General features: G+C 44.4%; 1 protein-coding gene across 1 annotated transcript in view; it reads right to left on the bottom strand.

Moving 5' to 3' along the window:
• Positions 1–24,853, bottom strand: part of LYSMD2 (LysM domain containing 2) — a 74,400-nt gene that overhangs the window by 35,966 nt on the left and 13,581 nt on the right. Inside the window, exon 2 of the mRNA XM_073618710.1 lies at positions 7,903–8,246. Coding sequence (XP_073474811.1) covers positions 7,903–8,246 — 344 coding nt within the window. The remainder of the gene's footprint in view (positions 1–7,902; positions 8,247–24,853) is intronic.

A 24,853-nucleotide genomic window follows, 5' to 3' on the forward strand; every position in this document is an offset into this window, starting at 1 on the left:
TTTCATCAGTATATTTAGCGGTTTGCCTGGAGTTCAGCTTGAATATTATGTGTATGGCCAGCAATAAATGAAACCTGCCCAGCCCCGGCTGTCTACCGCATCATCTTCCTAAAATGAAGGTGGTGGTTTATATCTATTAGGAATTCTAATTGAATTCGGGTACTGAAATTGATGAGCTAGTGCGCATGGCTTCTGAGAAAATGTAAGGTGACATGCATGACTAGGAGTGACATATGTGAAGAGCAATCAACTCCTCGTCCACCCTATGTGATAAATGAATAAGACATTAATTTAGTTATTTCCCTTACCGCCATCCTTTTCTGAAGACCGCTGATGGCCATTCAAACAATGACAAGTATCAAAGTGACAATTTATATAAAAAGAGCAGCACCAAACGTGCCTGCTCTCTGCTAAATAGTCATGTAGTTGTATTCATTTCTATCTCAGGCACTTCAGCAAGATGCAACGAACAGGCTAAGGGTTCTAGAAATCACCTAGTACTGTCAAATAAAGGAAACATCATCTACGTATCCTTATGTTTTCTGAAGAGCAGTCTTATAGTGCTGAATTATTATTCCTTTGTGAAGTGATCAGCAAAACTGCATACTACTATAAAGCGCTCAGATTGGCAGATTTTCAATTGGTGCATTTCTATCGATGTCCCGCAGTGTACTGGCATGCCTCTTGGTAATGGATGCCAATGTTTCCTCCGCAAGAGCCTTTCTAATAGCAAAAAGTATGCCAGGAATGTTAACAAATCTACTAAAATTATTTTCCAGATAAACAATATTACTTCCTAATCAAACCTGTGCACCAGATATACTGGTCTAAGGTCCCCTACTGGTTACCATACTGGTGAATGTTTTATTATTAATTCTATTGTATCAATAAGATAGTTCAGTATTATACACAGATATACATGGATGTGAAATCCACACAAATGTTCAATCACAAAATAAAATCATCTCTGCCATCTTTCCAGAGCATTTTATTAGAAGAAAAATACATGTTTTCCTATGCAGAAGGGCTGAAAGTAAAATTGCAAGATGAAACATTTCTAATCTGTAAATATTAGAGACAGGATAATGGGCGTTGGACTTCCTGAAAACACACACATTACTGTTATTTAGGTGCAGACATTCTGTGGTTGAGCATGAGGTGGGTTTAGCTTTGCCCAAAGATGGGCTTTAGTCATACTAAATGCTAGGTGTTTTCTTACCTTAAAGCTAGGTTCACATTGGTGCGAACACAGGCATCACACGTGATTCGTACTGCATTGCTGTGCAGATCACATGCAAAGTCTGTACGATGCGAATTGAGCCATACAAATTGCATGGCTGAAATTGCATCGCATTTGCACCAAAATGGTGCAGGACTCTTTTTTTGGTCCGCACTCGAACCGGATCCGATTCCTGTACCATTTGACAGTTCGCACTGCGATCTGCAAACCGATCTGGGGGTGTCATTAACTTTCTATTGATACTCGCAGCAGTTCGCATAGGGCAGTGTGAACTGCCTGCGAGAAACATGCAGTGCCGGAACGCGCACAAGAATCTCGTTGGCTCCCGCATTCCATATGTGTAAACCGGGACTAAAAGTGACACTAAGGCTTAATGTACACGAGACGTTTTTACAACCTCTCCTGAACGATTTAACTTGACAGATAAAAACCCACGTTTAAAACGTCCATAATGCTGCGTTTAGCGGCGTTTGCGTTTAGAAGCGTTTGAAAAAAAAATAATTTTTATTTATAGCCAAAAATGAAAAATGACTGTAAACGAAACAGTACCGACGTTTAGCAGAGTTTGGCGTCTGAAGCGTCGGAAACTTCGGCGTCTGAACTCATTTTTTTGCCTTCAAAGAAAAGCCTCTAAAGGCAACTGCCTAAAAAGACATTAAACGAACCTGTGTACACATAAGATAACATTGGATGCGCTCAGGGGCAGCTGCAAAAAGCAGCCAACCGTCTCTGAACGTCCGTTTACCAGCAGCAGTGTACATGAGGCCTAAGGGGGCCTCGGTTCTGCAGAGAAACCAATCAGCGTCCAGGTTTTATTGCCAAAGCTTAATTGAGCAAGCTGAGGTTAGAAGTTGATTGGCTTCTCTGCAGAAGCGAGACCGATTTTGCACTCTGCAGCTTTAGTAAATAAACCCCATAGTTTATTTTTTGATAAAACAGAATAACTTGCATGTATTTGCTGTTTTTTTTTTCTAAAAAGTTCCTCCTCTGCGTTTACATTCAAAAAATGTTCCCCAGCCACACTGAAACAATCTCCGTTCTATATGTTCCCCCGTGCAAGAGGGACCTATGGATTCCCCTCTTCATGTGCACTCCTGCTTTGTACTACAACTGTATGTTTTCCCAGCGCTGCACACACAGGCGAGAAGGACAGAGAGCAAAAGCCATGTCTCTCCTCCTCCTCCTCCACAGCTGTGTCTTCATGCTCCCTGTTTGTGCAGCGCTCAGTACATGTACAGTCGTAGAACAGAGCGCGCATGTAGACTAGAGGGGGCTACTATGGGACTCCATAGGTCCCGGCCACACAGGGGAGAGAGCATATAGAACGTAAAGTATGTCAGCACAGCCAGGATACTCCTTTGGCCTAACCACACTGACACACAGGGAGTCGGAGTGAGGACCTACTTCACTCACTTGGGTTTTCCCTAAAAAGATCTAGGGACACCAACAGCCATGGTCTGTCCACGGCAATATACAAAGGAAACTTGGCTGGATACCAAGGGTTCCCCCATAACCTGCTGAGGCAACACGGGAAGCATTTCGAGTCCAATCAAAGGAGAGTAAGGTTAGCCATACATTATACAATTTTCCTTTAGATTTACCAAAACCATTAAATATGAGGTCAAACCTAAACAGGTTTAGGTGTTGACGGACACCCGCTCCCACTGAGCCCAGGTTTGCCCCCCATCTTCCCCCGCAGCCAGCCCATTCAGAAGGAAATCGGCTGTGAAGCCACAAAGGCTTCACTGCCTGTTTCCCTTAGTCAAGATGGCGGCACAAGCACCTGATAGCCGATTGAAAAATCAGTTCAGGTGATGACACCGCTGGATCCCTGGACAGGTAAGTGTCCTAATATTAAAAGTCAGCAGCTACAGTATTTGTAGCTGCTGACTTAATTTTTTCTGAAGGAGCCTGGAGCTCCTATTTAAAGGAAGGCCTCCACTAGAGCCTCTGCGCCCACAGGGATAGTGGCTTCACCTCAGGTTGAGAAGAGACTTGGAGGAAAAAATAAAATGTTTCTAGGGAGAGAAGGTCCCACAACTAAGATACCAAAAGAAAAAAAGTTATTCCTAGCCAAGAGAACCCTAGATATGAAATCCCTCCAGGTACATTGTCCCTGAGATCTTGGGGGAGCATATACTGGGAGGCCCCTGCAACTAGCACATAAAGCCTAAGGGAAAGAAACAAGCATGTTCTGGTTAGACCAGAAGAAGCCCAAATAACCTAGGGGGCTATGCTCCCTTTATTGACTGTAGATGAGGCGTTTCCTGTTTAACCACTTCAGCTTCAGAAAATTTACAGCCCCCCCCTTCCTGACCAAGCCATTTTTTTGCTATATACGGCACTGCGTTACTTTAACTGACAATTGCGCGGTCGTGCGACACTGTACCCAAATGCATTTTTGACCTTTTTCCCACAAATGGAGTTTTGTTTTGGTGGTATTTGATCACCTCTGTGTTTTTTATTTTTTGCGCTATAAACACAAAACGACCGACAATTAAAAAAAACAAAAAAAAACAAAAAAAAAACAACACACAATATTTTTTACTTTCTGCTATAAAAGATATCAAATTAAAAAAAATGTAGAAAAAAAATCAAATTTCTTCATCAATTAAGGCCAACATGTATTCTGGTAAAAAAAATCCCAATAAGCGTATACTGATTGGTTTGCAAGTAATAGCATCTACAAACTATGGGATATATTTATGAAATTTTTATTTATTTATTTTTAATCGTAATGGCAGCGATCAACGATTTCTAGCGGGACTGCGATATTGCAGCGGACAAATCAGACACTAACATTGTTGACACTTTTTTGGGGACCAGTGACATGAAGGGTCAGTTCACACCACATGCAGTCCAGTGCGCTTTTTTTCTGCACCAAAAACGCATGTAAAGTAGGTTATATGGCTTCCAATGGCATATTTCACACCAGTGTGTTCCAGTTAAAAAAAAATATTTCACACATATTTCACACCAGTGTGTTCCAGACATAAAAGTAGAACATGCTGCATTTTTCCTGCACTGGACTGTACTGGAATGTGGTAAAACGCATCAAAAATGCACCAGAATGCACATAAAAAAACCCCTGTACCCATTTGGTGGTGCACCGTAATGCGTCAAAAACATGTTAAAAACTGCATGCAGAAACGCATCTGGAACAGATCTGGAGTGCATTTTTGTGGTGCGAACCAGCCCTAATACAGTAATCGGTGCTAAAAATATGCACTGTCACTGTACAAATTACACTGACTGGGAAGGGGTTAACATCAGGGGTGATCAAAGGGTTAACTCTGTGCCTAGCCTGTGTTTTAGTGTAGTGGGGGAGATGCTTTTATTAGAGGAAGGCATGGATCTGTGTCCCTGCTTTGCAGGAACACAGGATCCATGCCTTCCTTACTGAAAGAACGGCAATCTGCCTTGTTTACATTGGCAGACTGGCGTTTTGCCAGTGTACCGAACATCGAGTCCACGGGACCCGCTGATTGGCTCCCACTGTGTAGAACTTGCGCCCTCTACCTGAAAGTGCAGGATCATGTAAGCGAACGCATATGTGAACAGGGTTCAAACTACACATGTGAGATATCGTCACAATCATTAGAGCGAGAGCAATAATTCTAGCGCAAGACCTCCTCTGTAACTCTAAATGGGTAACCTGTAAAAAATTTGAGTACCATAGTTTGTTGTCATTAAAGTGTTTTATTTTTTATTTTACATTGCGTTTGAAAGACCGCTAAACAAAAACAGCGTGACATAAAATATTGCAACGACCGACGTTTTATTCTCTAGGGTCTCTGCTCTGCTGACACCCCTGGAAGTTGAAACTGAACAAGACACCACTACTCCAGTAATCTTCACTTTCTTCCGGGCACCTTCCTGAGTGGCCAGCCTGATGAATACAGGAGGTCAGCTGCTCAATACTGGCACCATTCAGAGAATGATTGCAGTTTCTGAATGAATGAAAAGTGTTCTCTGATTGGACAAGGAAGAGTGAGTGGCGTCTCAAAGAATACAGAAGGACAAAGAGAGATGCTAAGCAGCACAAGCACTGAGAATGAGACTTTTCTAGTCAGCAAATGGAATTGTGTGCACCTAGGTGTGACCAGAGATGGATTTCATTAAGGCCTCATGCACACTGGATGCTGATCACAACTGCCCTGGACGTTTTTCTTCTGGGAGCAAAAAAACGTTGATGCTGGTAAATGTGTGTACCGCGTTTAGCTGCAATTACCAGAGTCAAGCGCTTGGGCGCTTTTTCATTTCATTGGCCAGAATAAATAACTTATTCTGGCCATTGAAATGAAAAAAAAAAAAAAAACGTTCAAGTGCTAAACGCGCCTAGCGTTAACGCACGTTTAGCTACATTTACATGCATGTTTGCTACTTTCAAGTGATTTTCTGCCAAAACACTCCTCTCCTGAACGAGATTCTTCTACATTCAGGAGAGGAGCATTTTACTGCCTGTAAACTCTGGTAAAAGCCTATGTGTACACTGGATACAGGCATTGAATTAAGTTCAGGGCTTTGGCAAAAAAATGTCAAAAGTTCCAAAAAAGTGAGTTTAGGAGCAGCAACTGTTCTTTGTTTTCGGGACAGTGACAAAATGCAGCTTTACTGTTAATGTTCAGTTGAAAAAAACTAAAGGAATGAATATCTCAGACAACAATCTAATACCCAAACTGAAGTCTCTCCAGTGGTCAGTTCTGTTTGTATTTGTAGATCAACTGCCCAATCTGTCACCATTTGTGTGCTTTGTCAATATATCCCCTATATTCCAAAATAAATGACAGGTATTTCCCAGGATGTACAGTAGAAAAAGAAGTGAGGCCGATCCAAGAAGGAAGAAGAAAGAAGAAGAAAGAAGAGTCATTCAGGAGGATCTGTAAATCACCTCTTAAAAGTGATCCACTGTGGATCACTTTTCAGAAGTGTGTTTTGAACCACTGTACATGTAAACAGGGCCAAAAGGAGCTCTTAGGGTGCAACAAACCAGAACAAAAAAACGTGAAAAAAATTAATTTTTTTTTGTTTAGTTTAAAGGATAAGTTTAGCTTTCTCAACACATTACACCTGTGCTTAGGGAGCAACATGTAACATGTTGAGCATCCACCACCCCAACCTTCGATCCCCCCCATCCCTGTGACAGGGGGTAGGGAACCTTTTCCAGATTTCTGTGAATGAATGAACTACCGTCAGCCCTCGCGGCTGATGGCTTATAGTTCTCAATGAACTATTACGGCACTGGGGAGCACTCTCCTAGTCCATTGATCTTCTTGGACTTCAGTAACTGTATGTCCGTTTCAGAAGTTTGCAATGCTTTGTAGGCTTCTAAGTAAAAAATAATAAATGCACATTTTTTCTAAGTGCAAAAAAAATTTGCATTTTTTTTTTTTTAAAGGTGAACTTAGCCTCTAAGGCTTTCCTTCAGAATATTGCCTAGGAAAATAAATGATATATGTCTTAAAGCAGGAATCTGACTAACAAAACAACCTCTCCCCGAATAGAACTCTGATATTTCCTTCTCTTCACTAAGAAAATCTATTCATACTTCAGACAACTTTTTTAAAAACTGAAACTGATTTCAAATTTTACATACAGATAAACAAGTTCACACTTTGCACACACCAAGGCATGCATTTCATTGGTTGCTAGGATGCCAACCGGGAAAAGGAGACCATTGGAAGCCTCTTCTGACTTGATCCTTAAAGGGGTTGTAAACCTTCATCCTATGCATTAAGGTGAAAAAACACCTGGTAGTGACCGACCCCCCCCCCCCCCCTTCTACTTACCTGAGCCCTAGAACTTGACCCAACGGGGACGCGCTGTCTCTCTGCCCAGGGTTCTCGACTCTTGATTGGGTAGATTGATAGCAGCGCAGCCATTGGCTCCCGCTGCTGTCAATCAAATCCAACGGCGCGGGTTCTGGGGGGGCAGGGCCGAGTCATACATTTCGGCAGCTATGGACGCCGAATGCTGGACTCGGGAGCACGCTCGCAAGGTAACCCCCTCGGGAGAGTGCTTCTTCTAGGGGGTTATCTGATGTGGGGAGGAGCCGCGAGAGCCGCCGGGGGACCCCAGAAAACGAGGTTCGGGGCCACTCTGTGCAAAATGAGCTGCACAGTGGAGGCAAGTATGACATGTTTGTTATTTAAAAAAAACAAACAAAAAAAAAAAGCGAACCTTTACAATCACTTTAATCTGTGCACACTGAGGATATGCCACTGACCCCAGCTGTGGGCCAAACAAAATCTTGTAGTGGGCCAGATGTGGCTGAAGTCCAACAAAGATCAGTGCTTACAAAGGCTGCCAGCACTGATCAGTGTGTTCTGGCAGGTGGAGTCCCCGTCAGAATATAGCACAACTGGGTAGATCACGGCACCAACATCGCTTGTGTTGGTACAGATATCTATCAGTTTTTTTCCATTCAGCCTGCTGGGTTAAATGGAAAAAAAAACTGTGCAAATAAATGTTCGCACCTTTGAAAGTTCACAACTCGAATATTCAAATGTAGGGGACTTACTTTATAGCACTCTACAAGCATCTTTGCTTATGTTTGGACAAAGCCTACCTCCACTACAAGAAGGGGGGTCCATATTTACCTGGTAATGGAGAATATATCTTGTTAAATAGTGTATAAGGGCACTTATGTCTGAAGGGTTTACCTGAGGTATTCTTCTTCTTTTAGCCTTTTGGCTGCCTGTGTAGACCTCTTTATCTGCAAGTCCAGTCTTTGAAGGAAGTCTTTGGCAGACAGCTCTTCATCCTGTGTAACTATGGGTCGGTTTGATTCTGGAGAGCTAGGTGGAGAGGCATTCTTAGCTGGAGCAGAAACAATGTCTTCACCTTGAATATTGCTATCTTCTTGAGATTCAGTCTCAGGCGAGTCCAATAAATTAAGTCCATTAAATAGAGAAGTCTTCTCTGATATAACCGGAATGTTCAATGACTTTCTCAGGAAAATACAATCTGTGGAAAACAGTTTGTTGGCCCTTTTAATCTGTTCCATCTGGAAAATAACAAGAAGAAAATAGGATCGTTATGTGGTTATAAAATAAGACATGTATGTGGATAACCAATCATCGTTCTAAAAGATCATTTCTCTTTATTTTTTTAGGAAGCTTCAGTCACATTGGACACACCTCAGCACAATGCATCCACGCTACAAGGCACCCCAACATAACGCCATGTTTTATCTACGGTAAAGCTCACTTTAACATACACGGGTTAAGGCATTGCAGCATCAACATAAGAATGGCCTCTTAGGACCTAGTCATACCCATGTTTGCAGCAATGCACAGTAAAGCATGTTACCGCAATGTACATATTACAGTGCTGTACCATGCCCTTCACACTGAATGGCACCACAATGCCTTAATACAAAGTACCCCAACCAACTCACATTGCAGTAAACCACAACGCACAGTAACAGTCGGTCTCCATTTTGGGTTTTTTATGTAATTAACAGATATACTGCCTAGGTTTGTGACCGATTTAATTTAAAACTGAAATCCAGGCTGTTACAAAAAAAAAAACAATATTTAATACAGATATTATTTCTTTTCATAAAACATATAAAAGTTTACATAAAGTTGGCAAAGGAACCTAAATCTCACTTGATATCAGCTTTTTATGATCCTGTGTACAGAGGAATGGGAGAAGACACACATGTACTCTAAAGCTGGCCACACATGCAGAGTAGAGGTGAAAGAAATCCGATAGATTCCTCCATCCACGCTAATCGATGCTGATGGAGGAATCCTCCCTGCTGGCTATTGTATTCTGACAGCTGGAACCCAAGGCAGTCAAAATATTTAAACAGTGCCTGCATCTGATTCTATGTAGGTGCTGTTCAACCAACAATTTTCCACCCGGACCCTCTGACAAAAGACTATTGAACAATCCACTTTTTGTGATATGGATGGTTCCAACAGAGGCGCCTATGGCTCAAATTTGAACTGATTTATTTGATTTGATATGGGATTTGTACTGCAACGAATGTGCTCCGTTAGGAGCGCGTCTAGGCGCACAGAGACCCTAAAGTCAAGTTGAGATTTCCAATAGAACGTTAAAAAAGGAGCCTAGGGTGCCCAATATGAAAGAGGTAAAGTAAGAATCCATGTTTTTTTGCACGATTCCTACAATCTACTTTTTGTGATACGGGTGGTTCCAACAGCGGCACCCATGGCTCAAATTTTAACTGATTCAGGTGAAGTCGGACCTAATTCAAGCCATGTATGGCAGCCTTTAGTCAATCAAGGCCTGCTGTAGTACATGTGCTGGTAGAAGAAGAGAGCACACCATAATCTCATCAATGTACTGATACTCCTCCATTCACAGGCTCCGATGGGTCCTAAACCAGGTTGTGTTTCTTAACTGCAGTGTAATCTGATTAGAGGTATCATGGAGTTCAGTGCTTTGCTGTTCTGTCTACCAGGAGTGCCTGGATCACAAGACTGGCTGTACATTACATGTATTTCAGCTGTGTCCAACCTAAAAATACAAATAAATCTCCTCCCCCTAGTCAATTTTCCTTCCTCTGAAGAGCAGGATTCCCCCCTAGTGCCAAAGTTAGCTCACTGCAATACTTCAGTGTGCATGTCACCATGTCCCTCTGACTACGTGTCCCTAAATATAGAACCTTTATATGATCTTATTAAAATTAAGTTAATGACTTTGGCCAGACTTCCTCTGGGGGTCATGGGCAGACTGTTTTTTTTTGTTTGGAAATATAAAACATGTTATACTTGCCTGCTCTGTGTAAAGGTCTTGCACAGAGCAGCCCAGATCCTCCTCTTCTTGGGTCCTTCTCCAGCACTCCTGGCCCCTCTCTCTCCTGCCAAGTGCCCCCAGAGCAAGCAGCTTGCTACGGGGGGGCACCCGAGCTGAGCAGCTGCTCTGTGTGTCCATTCAGACACAGAGCCATGGCTCAGCCCTGCCTCCCCCCTCTCCTCATTGGCTCAATTACTTTGACAGCAGCAGGAGCCAATAACACCCCACTGCTGTCTCAGCCAAAGAGGAGAGAGAGTGTAGGACAGCCTAGACTCTCATGCAACATCGCTGGATCGAGATGGGGCTCAGGTAAGTATTACGGGGGGCTCTGCTGCATAAAGAAGGTTTTTTTTATCTGAAAGAGTAACTCCACTTTTGATGAGAAAAAAAAATCCCTCTGTGTGATCCATGTACATTACAAGGATTTTGACAAACTTTGATGCAGATTCCTACCTTTTGTTATTCTGAATAAATCCCTGTGTGTATGTCTGTGCCCATGTGCACAAGTGAGTCTAACAGGATTGGTTTCATAATTATTAACCAGCTGTTACACCTGCAGGGCTGTATTGAGGAAAACTACAGGGCCTGCAGATGTGATTTCCTATTGGAAGTACCTTAGCAAAAAAGACATTTTTGTTGCAGGGGATGCCTGAAATCTGACTTGCATCTTAGGGCAGACGTCTGGGAAAATCAGTGAGCCAATCACACAAGCAGGACATGATGTGTCTGGGGGGCATTCTGTGTACAGAATACCTTCAGGTAGCCATGTTACATTGCATTTCACAGAAAATTATAGAGGTGCAGACTGAAAAGGAAAGGTCATTTTTAATACCATTCAATTACAATACGACTTTTGTCACAATTTTTTTATGCTATATTATTTTTTTATTTGCCTTTTTTTTCACAAAAGTGGAGTTACCCTTTAATGCATAGAATGCCTCCTAAAACGTTCTGACTTTAGAACCACTTTAATAAAGATGGTTCTGTTACCCAAAATTCTGTATATCCTATGGCACCCTCCAATGGGTGTCTGGGTGGCAGTAAAACTGCGGCTCAGCCACCTGTTTTTGCTGCACCCCAGCTGCCTGTGTGAAAGAGCCCTAAGTGTCAGCAAATGAAAATGGTAAAGAATTCCACTATGCTAAAAATGTACATTATAATAAGCAGTGGGACAAGCATAAAGGTTACATATGAACAACTTATTCTTTTACAGTAAGCAAACCAGCAAATTTGAAATTCCAAGTTAAATTCCAGAACTCTTAGTGGATAAGAAACAGAGAACACAATTATGAGACTATAAATTAAACAATAAACAATTTCCTGGATCTGTAGTACAGGAAATCTCTTCATAGGTTGGTTTATGACTTGTGGAAATATCTCCGTGCTGCAGAGATTTCCTTGTGTAAACTCAATTACTGAAATTCTACACAGATTGCTGGTAATGACTTTCTAGGGCAAGAAGTATTCCAGAACTAGATGAATCCCTATTGTCAGTGAAATGCTTACTAGTTTAATGTGTAGAATATTCACTTCCTGCAGAATATAAACGAAGGGTCCTCGGTACTGATGTATGAACGCTGGATCATGAACGCTATAGTGTTTACATACACACATATGTGCGGACAAATTCCAAGAATACCAAATATTCAAATTATTCTACTACAAAAAAGGAGGAGAGGTGCTGTTGGTGTCATTAGGAGGAATTGTGCCCCATCATTGGTGTCATTGGGTCTTATTGTTGGTGTCATTGGGATGAATTGTGCCCCATCATTGGTGTCATTGGGTCTTATTGTTGGTGTCATTGGGAGGAATTGTGCCCCATCATTGGTGTCATTGGGATGAATTGTGCCCCATCATTGGTGTCATTGGGTCTTATTGTTGGTGTCATTAGGAGGAATTGTGCCCCATCATTGGTGTCATTGGGTCTTATTGTTGGTGTCATTGGGAGGAATTGTGCCCCATCATTGGTGTCATTGGGTCTTATTGTTGGTGTCATTGGGATGAATTGTGCCCCATCATTGGCGTCATTGGGTCTTATTGTTGGTGTCATTGGGAGGAATTGTGCCCCATCATTGGTGTCATTGGGTCTTATTGTTGGTGTCATTGGGAGGAATTGTGCCCCATCATTGGTGTCATTGGGTCTTATTGTTGGTGTCATTGGGAGGAATTGTACCCCATCGTTGGTGTCATTGGGTCTTATTGTTGGTGTCATTGGGAGGAATTGTGCCCCATCATTGGGTCCTATTGTTGGTGTCATTGGGGGGGAACTGTGCCCCATCATTAAATTAGACTAATGGTGTGCTGTTCAATATCTCCAATTAATGAAGTATTAAAGCGATAGTAAACCTGCAGATTTTTTTTTTCAAACCTGTAAGGCAAAAGGCATAATGAGCTAGTATGCACCGCATTAAATACTTATCTTAGAAGGAGGCGTCGGCAGGTGATCTCGGTCCACGCTGAGGGAGCGGACATTTTCCCTCGGCGTGTCTTCCGGGTATCGCGGCTCTGGCGCTGTGAATGGCCGGAGCCGCGATGTCGTCACTCCTGTGCATGTGTGCGGGAGACTTCTTTCTGGCAAGGTCCGGCGTCTGCCGGACCTTTCAGCCGGGAAACTCAGACCGCATGCGCTGTCAGCGGCTGCATGCAAGGGGAATATCTCCTAAACCGTACAGGATTAGGAGATATTCTTTTTACCTACAGGTAAGCCTTATTATAGGCTTACCTGTAGGCCAAAGTGAAAAAAAAGGGTATACAACCAATTTAAGCATAAATAAAAGTGCTTAATATATAAACTCAAAACATTTGCTATATATATATATATATATATATATATATATATATACACACACACATACATATACATACACATACATATACACACACAAAAATGAAAAAAATAGATAAAAAGTGCCAAGATAAAGGTGTCCAAAAGTCTAAATATAAAAATCCAGGAAACAATCCACACTCCCAAGATATGTACCCGATTTTGACAGGTACCCGCTTCCGCTCTGACTGCCACGGCGGTCAGAAACTGACATTTTCCTCCCTCCTGCAGTCTTCTGGGACACTGACAGGTCCCAAAAGACTGCATCCACCACTCACGATGCACAGTGTGACTCACGCATGCGCAGTGGGCACCTGGCTATGAAGTCGCAAGCTGTCACAGCTGGGTGCTCATTGTGAAGATGCCGGACCCCGAGGACCAAAGACAGCAGGTGATACCGACCGGGATGAGCACACCGCTCGATCATGGAACAGGGGAGTGGCTGTTTTCTAAAAGTCAGCAGCTACAATTTTTGTAACTGCTGACTTTTATTATTTCCACAGGTGATTGGAACTTTGCTCTAGTCTGGGATTATACACCGACTGAAGTTGATGGTGTTGAGGAACATACAGGTATATCAGACCTTTTGCATGTTGGGGTAAATTATGTTGCATCCTTTGGGACAATTCTGCAGCCAAATTTTTCTGTGACAATTGTACAACAGATTCGTAAATAACTTACCGGCACACATGACTCTAATGCAAGTTGCACCATTTGTCGCACTGCCATGAGATGGATGGTTTGGCTCTTTGTTTTATTTCATAAACGGACTTTTCAGATACAAACTACAATAATGGAAGATTTGATGATCCCTTACTAGTTACAGGCAGGAGAACACATAGCTTACCATAGGCAAAAGAATGCATAATGATATTTTCATAAAACCATAATCTGAAAACTTAATTTTGGAAACAATGTGGTAAAAATGGAAATCATTGTTAGTATTTCTTTTCAAATACATTTCTTCCTCTCCGCCTTTCGGTTTCTGTGGTTCTAGATATTATTAGGCAGGTCACATATATCAAAGCCTTGTTGGGGGGGGGGGGGGGGTTCAACAGGACGATACAAATCCACCAACCTGCAAAATGCTGCATTTCACTGAACTTCCACAAGATGTTTCTAAGGCCGGCCCATAGACAGAGGGAATTTATTTCCTGCAACCACGGGTTTCCCCATCAACATAGTCAGTACTGATAGGGGAATCCCTCCCGCCAAGCCAAAAAGAGCACAGTGATGATTATTGCTTGCGGCTATAACAGCTGCTAGCGATAATGGCATATAATTTCCAGCAGGCTGGTTGAACCCAAGTTGATCGATCAATCACCTTGAGTACATTCAGCCTGCCCATGCATGGTTCATCTATGACCAGCTTAAAATGGAGTTCCACCCACATTTCCATGTTGGCACCATCCGCTTCATAGCAGCAACCTAAGACCACATTGGACTTTCTTTTTTTTTTGGCTTAATTTACCTTGTTTCCATGGGGTAATCTGTTCCGGTAATACTTCCGGTTTAGCACCACCGCGGCGAGGTACATCATTTCTGCGATCAGACCGTGCCCCCCGCTGCCTTCTGGATGCTGTGTGTGTCCCAGAAGACGACAGGACGATTCAGAAAGCGCCGTGCAACTCGCACATGTGCAGTAGGAAACCGGCTTCACTGCCGATTTCCTTTACTAGCAACGCCGACGCCTGCACCTGATGCTGATGGTCGGATCGGCTTGAGTTGCCGACATTGCGGGCTCCCAGGACAGGTAAGTGTCCTTGTTTTAATCCCCCCCCCCCCCCCCCCCCCCTGCCAGGCTGGAACTCCGCTTTAAGTTGTTAGAAACCAACTGAAACTTGACCCTAGAGCAGCCTCTGTCAACCTTTTTAGCATGGAGGAAACCTTAAAATAACTTTCTGGTGTCAGGGAACCCCTACTAATAACTATTATATCTACAGCTCACAATATATTAGTGGGAAGAATGCTCCTTACATTTGTGGCCAGTAGGAGGAATAGTGTATAAGATGATTGGTGTCAGTGGTTACTTATCTGAGATTTAGAAATTGCTCAAAGAACCCCTAGCAACCCTCTGGAGGAACCCTGGGTCAGAAAGGATTCTCTAGAGCCTTTATTGTGACCTTTGACAATGAATAATTTCACATTAAAAGCAGCTAGAAAAGGTACAGGATGGCTTGTTCTGGGACTCCTGACCACTTGTTAAAAATAAGGAAATAGTTTTGTTTCCATTATCTGGGCACAGGTTCTCCAAATGCTGGTTCACACTGGTGCGATTTCTGGTGTGACTTGAGTACGTAGAATCGCATGCCAAGGGAAATCACATTATTTTCCATGGTGCTCAATTCACATCAACGTGACTGTGCAGTGCGATTTTGTAAAAGGCTCCTTTGCTACTTTGGTGCGATTTGGCTCCCCACCCTCAGGCAATGGCTGCTCACTTTAGAGCGTGTGAATCACCTCAGGGATTCTAAGTTGGCTGTATGGATCCAGACTGCTCACTGGTGCTATGTCTTCATAAACAAACAATAGAAATAGACTCCATAGCAGGATACCGTTTTAACACAATTTTTTTGTACAAACAAAAAACCCCAGTACAGGGTGCTCACATGGGTAAGGTACATTAAAGTACACCAATCTGTAATATGCCTTAAAACACTGGGGTTTGTTTGAGGTCGTATGTCTGTTCTCTGTGGAGCAGACCAGCTGCTTCCTGCACTGTCCAGCTGGTCTGGTCCCTGAGGTGATTCATATGCGTGTTTGACTGAACTTAATTGCGAGGTCACATGCTCTAAGGTGAGCGGCCATTGCCTGAGGGTGGGGAGCACCTGTGTGTGGACACCACAACACGTTGTTTTTACATTTTTTATTAAAGTCACCATTATACCTTTAATAAGGACTATATAACGTTTATATTGGACTGATCTGCGTTTGATTAGAATGTCACTGTTATATGCACTATAGCATTTTATGATTCAGGTTTGTGGCACCATATACCGTATTTAATCGGCGTATAACACGCACTTTTTTCCCCTTAAAATCAGGGGAAAATCGTGGGTGCGTGTTATATGCCGATCCCCCGCCGATTGTGAGCCTTTTGGCAGCTTTCGGACGCTCTCGGTGGCTTTCGGCCATTCTCGGCGGCTCTCAGTCCCGTATGAGCCGCAGAAAGCCGCCAAGACACGCCGAGAATGGCCGGCGCCATTTTTAAACGGTAGTAGTCTGCAAATGACACAGGGGCAAGGCTGCAGATGGACACTGACAAGGCTACAATGATGGACAAGGCTACAGATGGACATTGACAAGGCTACACTGACAAGGCTGCAATGATATGTAAATCCGGATAGATATAACCGTATAGTATTTCATCGGTGTATTTAGCCGTTTGCCTGGAGTACAGCGTTGACACAGGGCTCGACAAATCCCAGGCATCAGGTCGCCATTGTTATTAAAAATTGTGCCCTGGCAATTTGTCAGTCCATTCACTGGAAGCATATAGATGGAAGCATTCGGGCAGCTGCTCTGCACCCCCACTATGTATCCCAGGCTCTGCTTGCCCACCTGCAGGCCCAGGACCGGCATAGCGGGTGCCGCTGGGTGAAGGAAGGAGAGTGGACACACGTCTGCCCTCCTCCCCTCCTTGTTGCTGACTAGTGATGGGCTCGGGTGTGTTCGTAATGAACCCGCCAGGAAGCCGTCACTGCATACTGCCAATCATAGACAATGAGGCATTTCCCAACCGGCAGCTGCACATACACACGGTGCCTATGATTGGCAGTGTGCAGTGCCAGCTTCCTGGCAGGTTGGATCTGAACACGCCCGAGCCCATCACTATTGCTGACCCAGGAGTAACATGTATGAAGTCACTTCCAGGTCCCTATTGACAGATTCCCCAGCCATCAAGGCAGGGAAAGAATATAATGGAGTGCGATGTGCATTCAGTGGAGCACAGGGGAGACATGCAGAGGCCCTTTTAGGCCCTGTACGTCTCATTAAAGAGAACCTGTCACCAAAAATCATCACATAGGGGACTTTTTTTCCCCTATGTGATGAAAATAAAAAAAAGTTAAAGTGGCTGTAAAGTCAGTGCTCACAATTACTGAGAGCACCTCTGCTATAACAAGTTATACTACACAGGGTATATTTTTTTTAATTCTGCAATTAAATACCGTTTACTTTTTGTTTTTTATGTTTTATGTTTAAAATGTCATAAATCTATCCCCTATTTTGTAGATGCTATAACTTTGCGCAAACCAATCAATATACGCTTATTGCGTTTTTTTTTACCAAAAATATGTAGAAGAGTACATATCGGCCTAAACTGAAAAAAAATTGCTTTTTTTAAAAAAATGGGGAAAGTACAAAATATTGTGTTTTTTTCAAAATTGACGCTTTTTTGTTTATAGCGCAAAAAATAAAAACCGCAGAGATGATCAAATACCACCAAAAGAAAGTTCTATTTGTGGAAAAAAAAAAGGACAATTTTGTTTGGGTGCAACGTGACCGCCCGCTGCTCTTCTTCCCTGATCTAAGCACTACAGTGGGAGGGACCTAGATTCCTCGGACGTTAGGCGGTCAAGTGACCGCACATTGGCGATGTGAAATAAGGTATTTAGCTGCAGAATTAAAAAAAAAAAAAAAAAAAAAACACAGACACTGTGTAGTATATCTTGTTATTACAGAGGGGCTGGCAGTAATTGGGATCACCAACTTTACTGCTACACGGTATAATAGCAGGTGGGGAGAGGTGAGTTTGGAAGTCGGCTTACACACTAGGAAGTGACAGGCAGAGAGGGAGAGACTCTAAACACAGCGGGATGATGGAGGCAAGTAAACTGACCTTGCTATCACTTAGGGCAGTGATGGCGAACCTTGGCACCCCAGATGTTTTGGAACTACATTTCCCATGATGCTCATGCACTCTGCAGTGTAGTAGAGCATCATGGGAAATGTAGTTTCAAAACATCTGGGGTGCAAAGGTTCGCCATTACTGACTTAGGGGAACACCAGAACAGGCAGGATCAACCAGGTTTTTTACAGCATAGAAAAGGACTATGGATCGACGATATTGTTTTTTCGATGCCGATACAATACCGATATTTTGGCCACCTCTCAGGCCGATAGCCGATATTGTGTGCCAATATTCTGTACATTTAAAAACAAAAATCTATAAGACCCCAAACCCCTCCTCTGCACTTGCAAGTATTCAAATTTCAAGAGCGGCGTTTTTGAATATTTTATATTTTTTTAAACTGGCACCTTTAAGATGCCAGTAATCTGGAAAGTGATGTCATGACATTGCTTTCGGGTTACTAGATGCGAGACCAGCATGTCTACCGGCTGGTTGCTCAGGCCTCCCGGTGGGAAGGGAGAGCCCGGCCGCGCGGCGGAAGGCGGCGAGAGGGGGGGGGGGGTATCCGCTCCCGCTGCTTGTAATAACAGCCAAGCAGCAGCTGAGCCACATCAGTTGTTATTAGAATAAAGCCGACTGTCCGCTCTAAAGAATGGTACCGGGTGATGCCTGCATCTGCAAGCATCACCCCAGTAAAACCCCTTGAAGCAATATCGGGTACGTTTGTGCCCAATACTTAAAAAAAAAAGTTAATATCGGCCTCACCGATAATTGGTCGATCCCTAAAAGGGACAAATGACATTGCAAAAGCATTATGTGGGTTTAACATGCTTTAAAGGAACAGGATTTTATTTATTTTTTTTGAGTTGTATCCTTTTTTGTAAATAAGTAAAGTTATTCAAGCACATAAAATCCCCCCCACACGTAAACGCATGCGTCGGGGAGCCTACGCCTAAAACTGCCCGCCAGAATGAGAGAAATAATTCTAACATCAGACCTCCTTCGTAACACTAAACTAATGACCTATAGGGGGCTTTTAAAGTGCCACCTACGAAAAACATAGGGTACTGAAGTTTCTCGCCATTTCATGGGCGCACGTTCAAGGTGTAACACGTTGGATATTTATTTACTCAATGCAACCTCGGTTTTTTAAATTTTACCAAAAACTTGGGTCATTTATTGCGTTTTTGTGCCCCCCAAAATGAACTTTAATGTATTTTTTTACACAAATTTTGTGCTAAAATTGTGCGACATAAAAAATTGGAACTACCGCTATTGCCATGGCGACTACAAATAGCTTTCTGCCGCTTGGGCTGTTGTCAGCACACATAAGAGAAAGGGTTTTGTCATTGAAAATAAAGGTTTTAGGAGCTCTATGGAGGAACATTTTTTATATGTTGAATCGTGACATCCTAAATAGCAAACATTGAAACAAGTCAGAGGGATTAAAATGGGGAGAACCACAAACCGCTCTTGCAAAAGCATTATCTGCAATGTAAAGAAGGAGATCTAAAAGTCACGCTAATATTGGGGATCATCTTCCAGGACATTCTGTGGATTTTTGAGCAAATATAATCAACATAAAACATATCATGTCATGTGATTTTTTTTTTCCTCTAAACCACGATTACTTTGTGACCATGCCTAATAATAAATCCCTGTCCCAGCAGACCATACCCCCTCCCATCTGGTTTTCCTAATATTTACACACTCAGTACTGGGGTCACGCTGTACTTTTTCCAGTGGCAGTGGAAAACATATTTACTCCAGTCACATGAAACACAAATGCTCCGAGACACAAAATTTCACACCTGGGTGCACAATAAAATGAACGTCAGGCCTGACACAAACGACAGCATTCATTTCTAAAACGCTCGGCTCAAAATGAGCTGTGCACAGAAAATGACAACTGTCTTTAATGTAAGACTTCCTTCCTTATGAAGCGGTCTTGGAATTTTTAGTAACTACCACATAAGGAACACTAAGGGTCGCAGCCTGTGGTACTTGTGCAAAGTTGGCGTGCGTACCGCTCTCAGATGGCACGCAGGGCCCAATGAGATTCTTCAGTTTTGATTGGTCATCAGTGGGACCTCTTCACCAGAGAGCAGAAAGTGACATGGTCTTAAGCTGAAAGACTTTGCGTTGCACACTGCTCGCCATGCCTGTTATCTCTGTTGGATGGAGTGCTATCTTGCCCAACACTAACATTAAAGTTCTGACACAGGGGCTGTTGCAGCCTGGAGGCATTTCCTTGCACCGACACCAATCCTGGGAGTATTTGCCTGCACCGACACCAATCCCAGGGGTACTTCACTGCACCAACACCAATCCCAGGGGTACTTCACTGCACCAACACCAATCCCAGGGGTACTTCACTGCACCAACACCAATCCTGGGAGTATTTGCCTGCACCGACACCAATCCTGAGAGTATTTGCCTGCACCAACAGCAATCCTGAAAGTATTTGCCTGCACCAACAGCAATCCTGAAAGTATTTGCCTGCACCGACACCAATCCTGGGAGTATTTGCCTGCACCGACACCAATCCTGGGAGTATTTGCCTGCACCGACACCAATCCTGGGAGTATTTGCCTGCACCAACACCAATCCTGGGAGTATTTGCCTGCACCGACACCAATCCTGAGAGTATTTGCCTGCACCGACAGCAATCCTGAAAGTATTTGCCTGCACCGACACCAATCCTGGGAGTATTTGCCTGCACCGACACCAATCCTGGGAGTATTTGCCTGCACCGACACCAATCCTGGGAGTATTTGCCTGCACCAACACCAATCCTGAGAGTATTTGCCTGCACCAACAGCAATCCTGAAAGTATTTGCCTGCACCGACAGCAATCCTGAAAGTATTTGCCTGCACCGACAGCAATCCTGAAAGTATTTGCCTGCACCGACAGCAATCCTGGGAGTATTTGCCTGCACCGACACCAATCCTGGGAGTATTTGCCTGCACCGACACCAATCCTGGGAGTATTATCCTGCACCGACACCAATCCTGGGAGTATTATCCTGCACCGACACCAATCCTGGGAGTATTATCCTGCACCGACACCAATCCTGGGAGTATTATCCTGCACCGACACCAATCCTGGGAGTATTTGCCTGCACCGACACCAATCCTGGGAGTATTTGCCTGCACCGACACCAATCCTGGGAGTATTTGCCTGCACCGACACCAATCCTGGGAGTATTTGCCTGCACCGACACCAATCCTGGGAGTATTTGCCTGCACCGACACCAATCCTGGGAGTATGACCCTGCACCGACACCAATCCTGGGAGTATGACCCTGCACCGACACCAATCCTGGGAGTATGACCCTGCACCGACACCAATCCTGGGAGTATGACCCTGCACCGACACCAATCCTGGGAGTATGACCCTGCACCGACACCAATCCTGGGAGTATTTGCCTGCACCGACACCAATCCTGGGAGTATTTGCCTGCACCGACACCAATCCTGGGAGTATGACCCTGCACCGACACCAATCCTGGGAGTATTTGCCTGCACCGACACCAATCCTGGGAGTATTTGCCTGCACCGACACCAATCCTGGGAGTATTTGCCTGCACCGACACCAATCCTGGGAGTATTTGCCTGCACCGACACCAATCCTGGGAGTATTTGCCTGCACCGACACCAATCCTGGGAGTATTTGCCTGCACCGACACCAATCCTGGGAGTATTTGCCTGCACCGACACCAATCCTGGGAGTATTTGCCTGCACCGACACCAATTCTGGGAGTATGACCCTGCACCGACACCAATCCTGGGAGTATTGGCCTGCACTGACCCCAATCCTGGGAGTATTTGCCTGCACCGACACCAATCCTGAGAGTATTTACATGCACCGACACCAATCCTGAGAGTATTTACATGCACCGACACCAATCCTGGGAGTATGACCCTGCACCGACACCAATCCTGGGAGTATGACCCTGGACCGACGCCATACCTGGGCGTATTTTTACTGCACCAACAACCAATCCCGGGGGTATTTTACTGCACCAACAACCAAACTCAGGGGTATTTTACTCTACCAACAACCAAACTCAGGGGTATTTTACTGCACCGACAACCAATCCCGGGGATATTTTACTGCACCGACAACCAATCCCGGGGATATTTTACTGCACCGACAACCAAACCCGGGGATATTTTACTGCACTGACACCAATCCTATTTTTTTTTTTTTTGCTGCAAATGCCAAATACAGTAGATGTATGGAAATCATAAGACTGGCTGTACAAGTAAAACAGAAGGAATATGTATTTAAACTAAGCATATGTAAACGAAATGTTTGCTGAAGCTTGCATGTTCAACTTCCAATCCAATCCAAACCAATCCTGGGAGTATGACCCTGCACCGACACCAATCCTGGGAGTATGACCCTGCACCGACACCAATCCTGGGAGTATGACCCTGCACCGACACCAATCCTGGGAGTATGACCCTGCACCGACACCAATCCTGGGAGTATTTGCCTGCACCGACACCAATCCTGGGAGTATTTGCCTGCACCGACACCAATCCTGGGAGTATTTGCCTGCACCGACACCAATCCTGGGAGTATTTGCCTGCACCGACACCAATCCTGGGAGTATTTGCCTGCACCGACACCAATCCTGGGAGTATTTGCCTGCACCGACACCAATCCTGGGAGTATTTGCCTGCACCGACACCAATCCTGGGAGTATTTGCCTGCACCGACACCAATCCTGGGAGTATTTGCCTGCACCGACACCAATCCTGGGAGTATTTGCCTGCACCGACACCAATTCTGGGAGTATGACCCTGCACCGACACCAATCCTGGGAGTATTGGCCTGCACTGACCCCAATCCTGGGAGTATTTGCCTGCACCGACACCAATCCTGAGAGTATTTACATGCACCGACACCAATCCTGAGAGTATTTACATGCACCGACACCAATCCTGGGAGTATGACCCTGCACCGACACCAATCCTGGGAGTATGACCCTGGACCGACGCCATACCTGGGCGTATTTTTACTGCACCAACAACCAATCCCGGGGGTATTTTACTGCACCAACAACCAAACTCAGGGGTATTTTACTCTACCAACAACCAAACTCAGGGGTATTTTACTGCACCGACAACCAATCCCGGGGATATTTTACTGCACCGACAACCAATCCCGGGGATATTTTACTGCACCGACAACCAAACCCGGGGATATTTTACTGCACTGACACCAATCCTATTTTTTTTTTTTTTGCTGCAAATGCCAAATACAGTAGATGTATGGAAATCATAAGACTGGCTGTACAAGTAAAACAGAAGGAATATGTATTTAAACTAAGCATATGTAAACGAAATGTTTGCTGAAGCTTGCATGTTCAACTTCCAATCCAATCCAAACCAATCCTGGGAGTATGACCCTGCACCGACACCAATCCTGGGAGTATGACCCTGCACCGACACCAATCCTGGGAGTATGACCCTGCACCGACACCAATCCTGGGAGTATGACCCTGCACCGACACCAATCCTGGGAGTATTGGCCTGCACTGACCCCAATCCTGGGAGTATTTGCCTGCACCGACACCAATCCTGAGAGTATTTACATGCACCGACACCAATCCTGAGAGTATTTACATGCACCGACACCAATCCTGGGAGTATGACCCTGCACCGACACCAATCCTGGGAGTATGACCCTGGACCGACGCCATACCTGGGCGTATTTTTACTGCACCAACAACCAATCCCGGGGGTATTTTACTGCACCAACAACCAAACTCAGGGGTATTTTACTCTACCAACAACCAAACTCAGGGGTATTTTACTGCACCGACAACCAATCCCGGGGATATTTTACTGCACCGACAACCAATCCCGGGGATATTTTACTGCACCGACAACCAAACCCGGGGATATTTTACTGCACTGACACCAATCCTATTTTTTTTTTTTTTGCTGCAAATGCCAAATACAGTAGATGTATGGAAATCATAAGACTGGCTGTACAAGTAAAACAGAAGGAATATGTATTTAAACTAAGCATATGTAAACGAAATGTTTGCTGAAGCTTGCATGTTCAACTTCCAATCCAATCCAAACCAATCCTGGGAGTATGACCCTGCACCGACACCAATCCTGGGAGTATGACCCTGCACCGACACCAATCCTGGGAGTATGACCCTGCACCGACACCAATCCTGGGAGTATGACCCTGCACCGACACCAATCCTGGGAGTATGACCCTGCACCGACACCAATCCTGGGAGTATTTGCCTGCACCGACACCAATCCTGGGAGTATTTGCCTGCACCGACACCAATCCTGGGAGTATTTGCCTGCACCGACACCAATCCTGGGAGTATTTGCCTGCACCGACACCAATCCTGGGAGTATTTGCCTGCACCGACACCAATCCTGGGAGTATTTGCCTGCACCGACACCAATCCTGGGAGTATTTGCCTGCACCGACACCAATCCTGGGAGTATTTGCCTGCACCGACACCAATCCTGGGAGTATTTGCCTGCACCGACACCAATTCTGGGAGTATGACCCTGCACCGACACCAATCCTGGGAGTATTGGCCTGCACTGACCCCAATCCTGGGAGTATTTGCCTGCACCGACACCAATCCTGAGAGTATTTACATGCACCGACACCAATCCTGAGAGTATTTACATGCACCGACACCAATCCTGGGAGTATGACCCTGCACCGACACCAATCCTGGGAGTATGACCCTGGACCGACGCCATACCTGGGCGTATTTTTACTGCACCAACAACCAATCCCGGGGGTATTTTACTGCACCAACAACCAAACTCAGGGGTATTTTACTCTACCAACAACCAAACTCAGGGGTATTTTACTGCACCGACAACCAATCCCGGGGATATTTTACTGCACCGACAACCAATCCCGGGGATATTTTACTGCACCGACAACCAAACCCGGGGATATTTTACTGCACTGACACCAATCCTATTTTTTTTTTTTTTGCTGCAAATGCCAAATACAGTAGATGTATGGAAATCATAAGACTGGCTGTACAAGTAAAACAGAAGGAATATGTATTTAAACTAAGCATATGTAAACGAAATGTTTGCTGAAGCTTGCATGTTCAACTTCCAATCCAATCCAAACCAATCCTGGGAGTATGACCCTGCA

This window comes from Aquarana catesbeiana, linkage group LG03 (assembly GCF_042186555.1).
Source record: "Aquarana catesbeiana isolate 2022-GZ linkage group LG03, ASM4218655v1, whole genome shotgun sequence".
Taxonomy (NCBI): domain Eukaryota; kingdom Metazoa; phylum Chordata; class Amphibia; order Anura; family Ranidae; genus Aquarana; species Aquarana catesbeiana.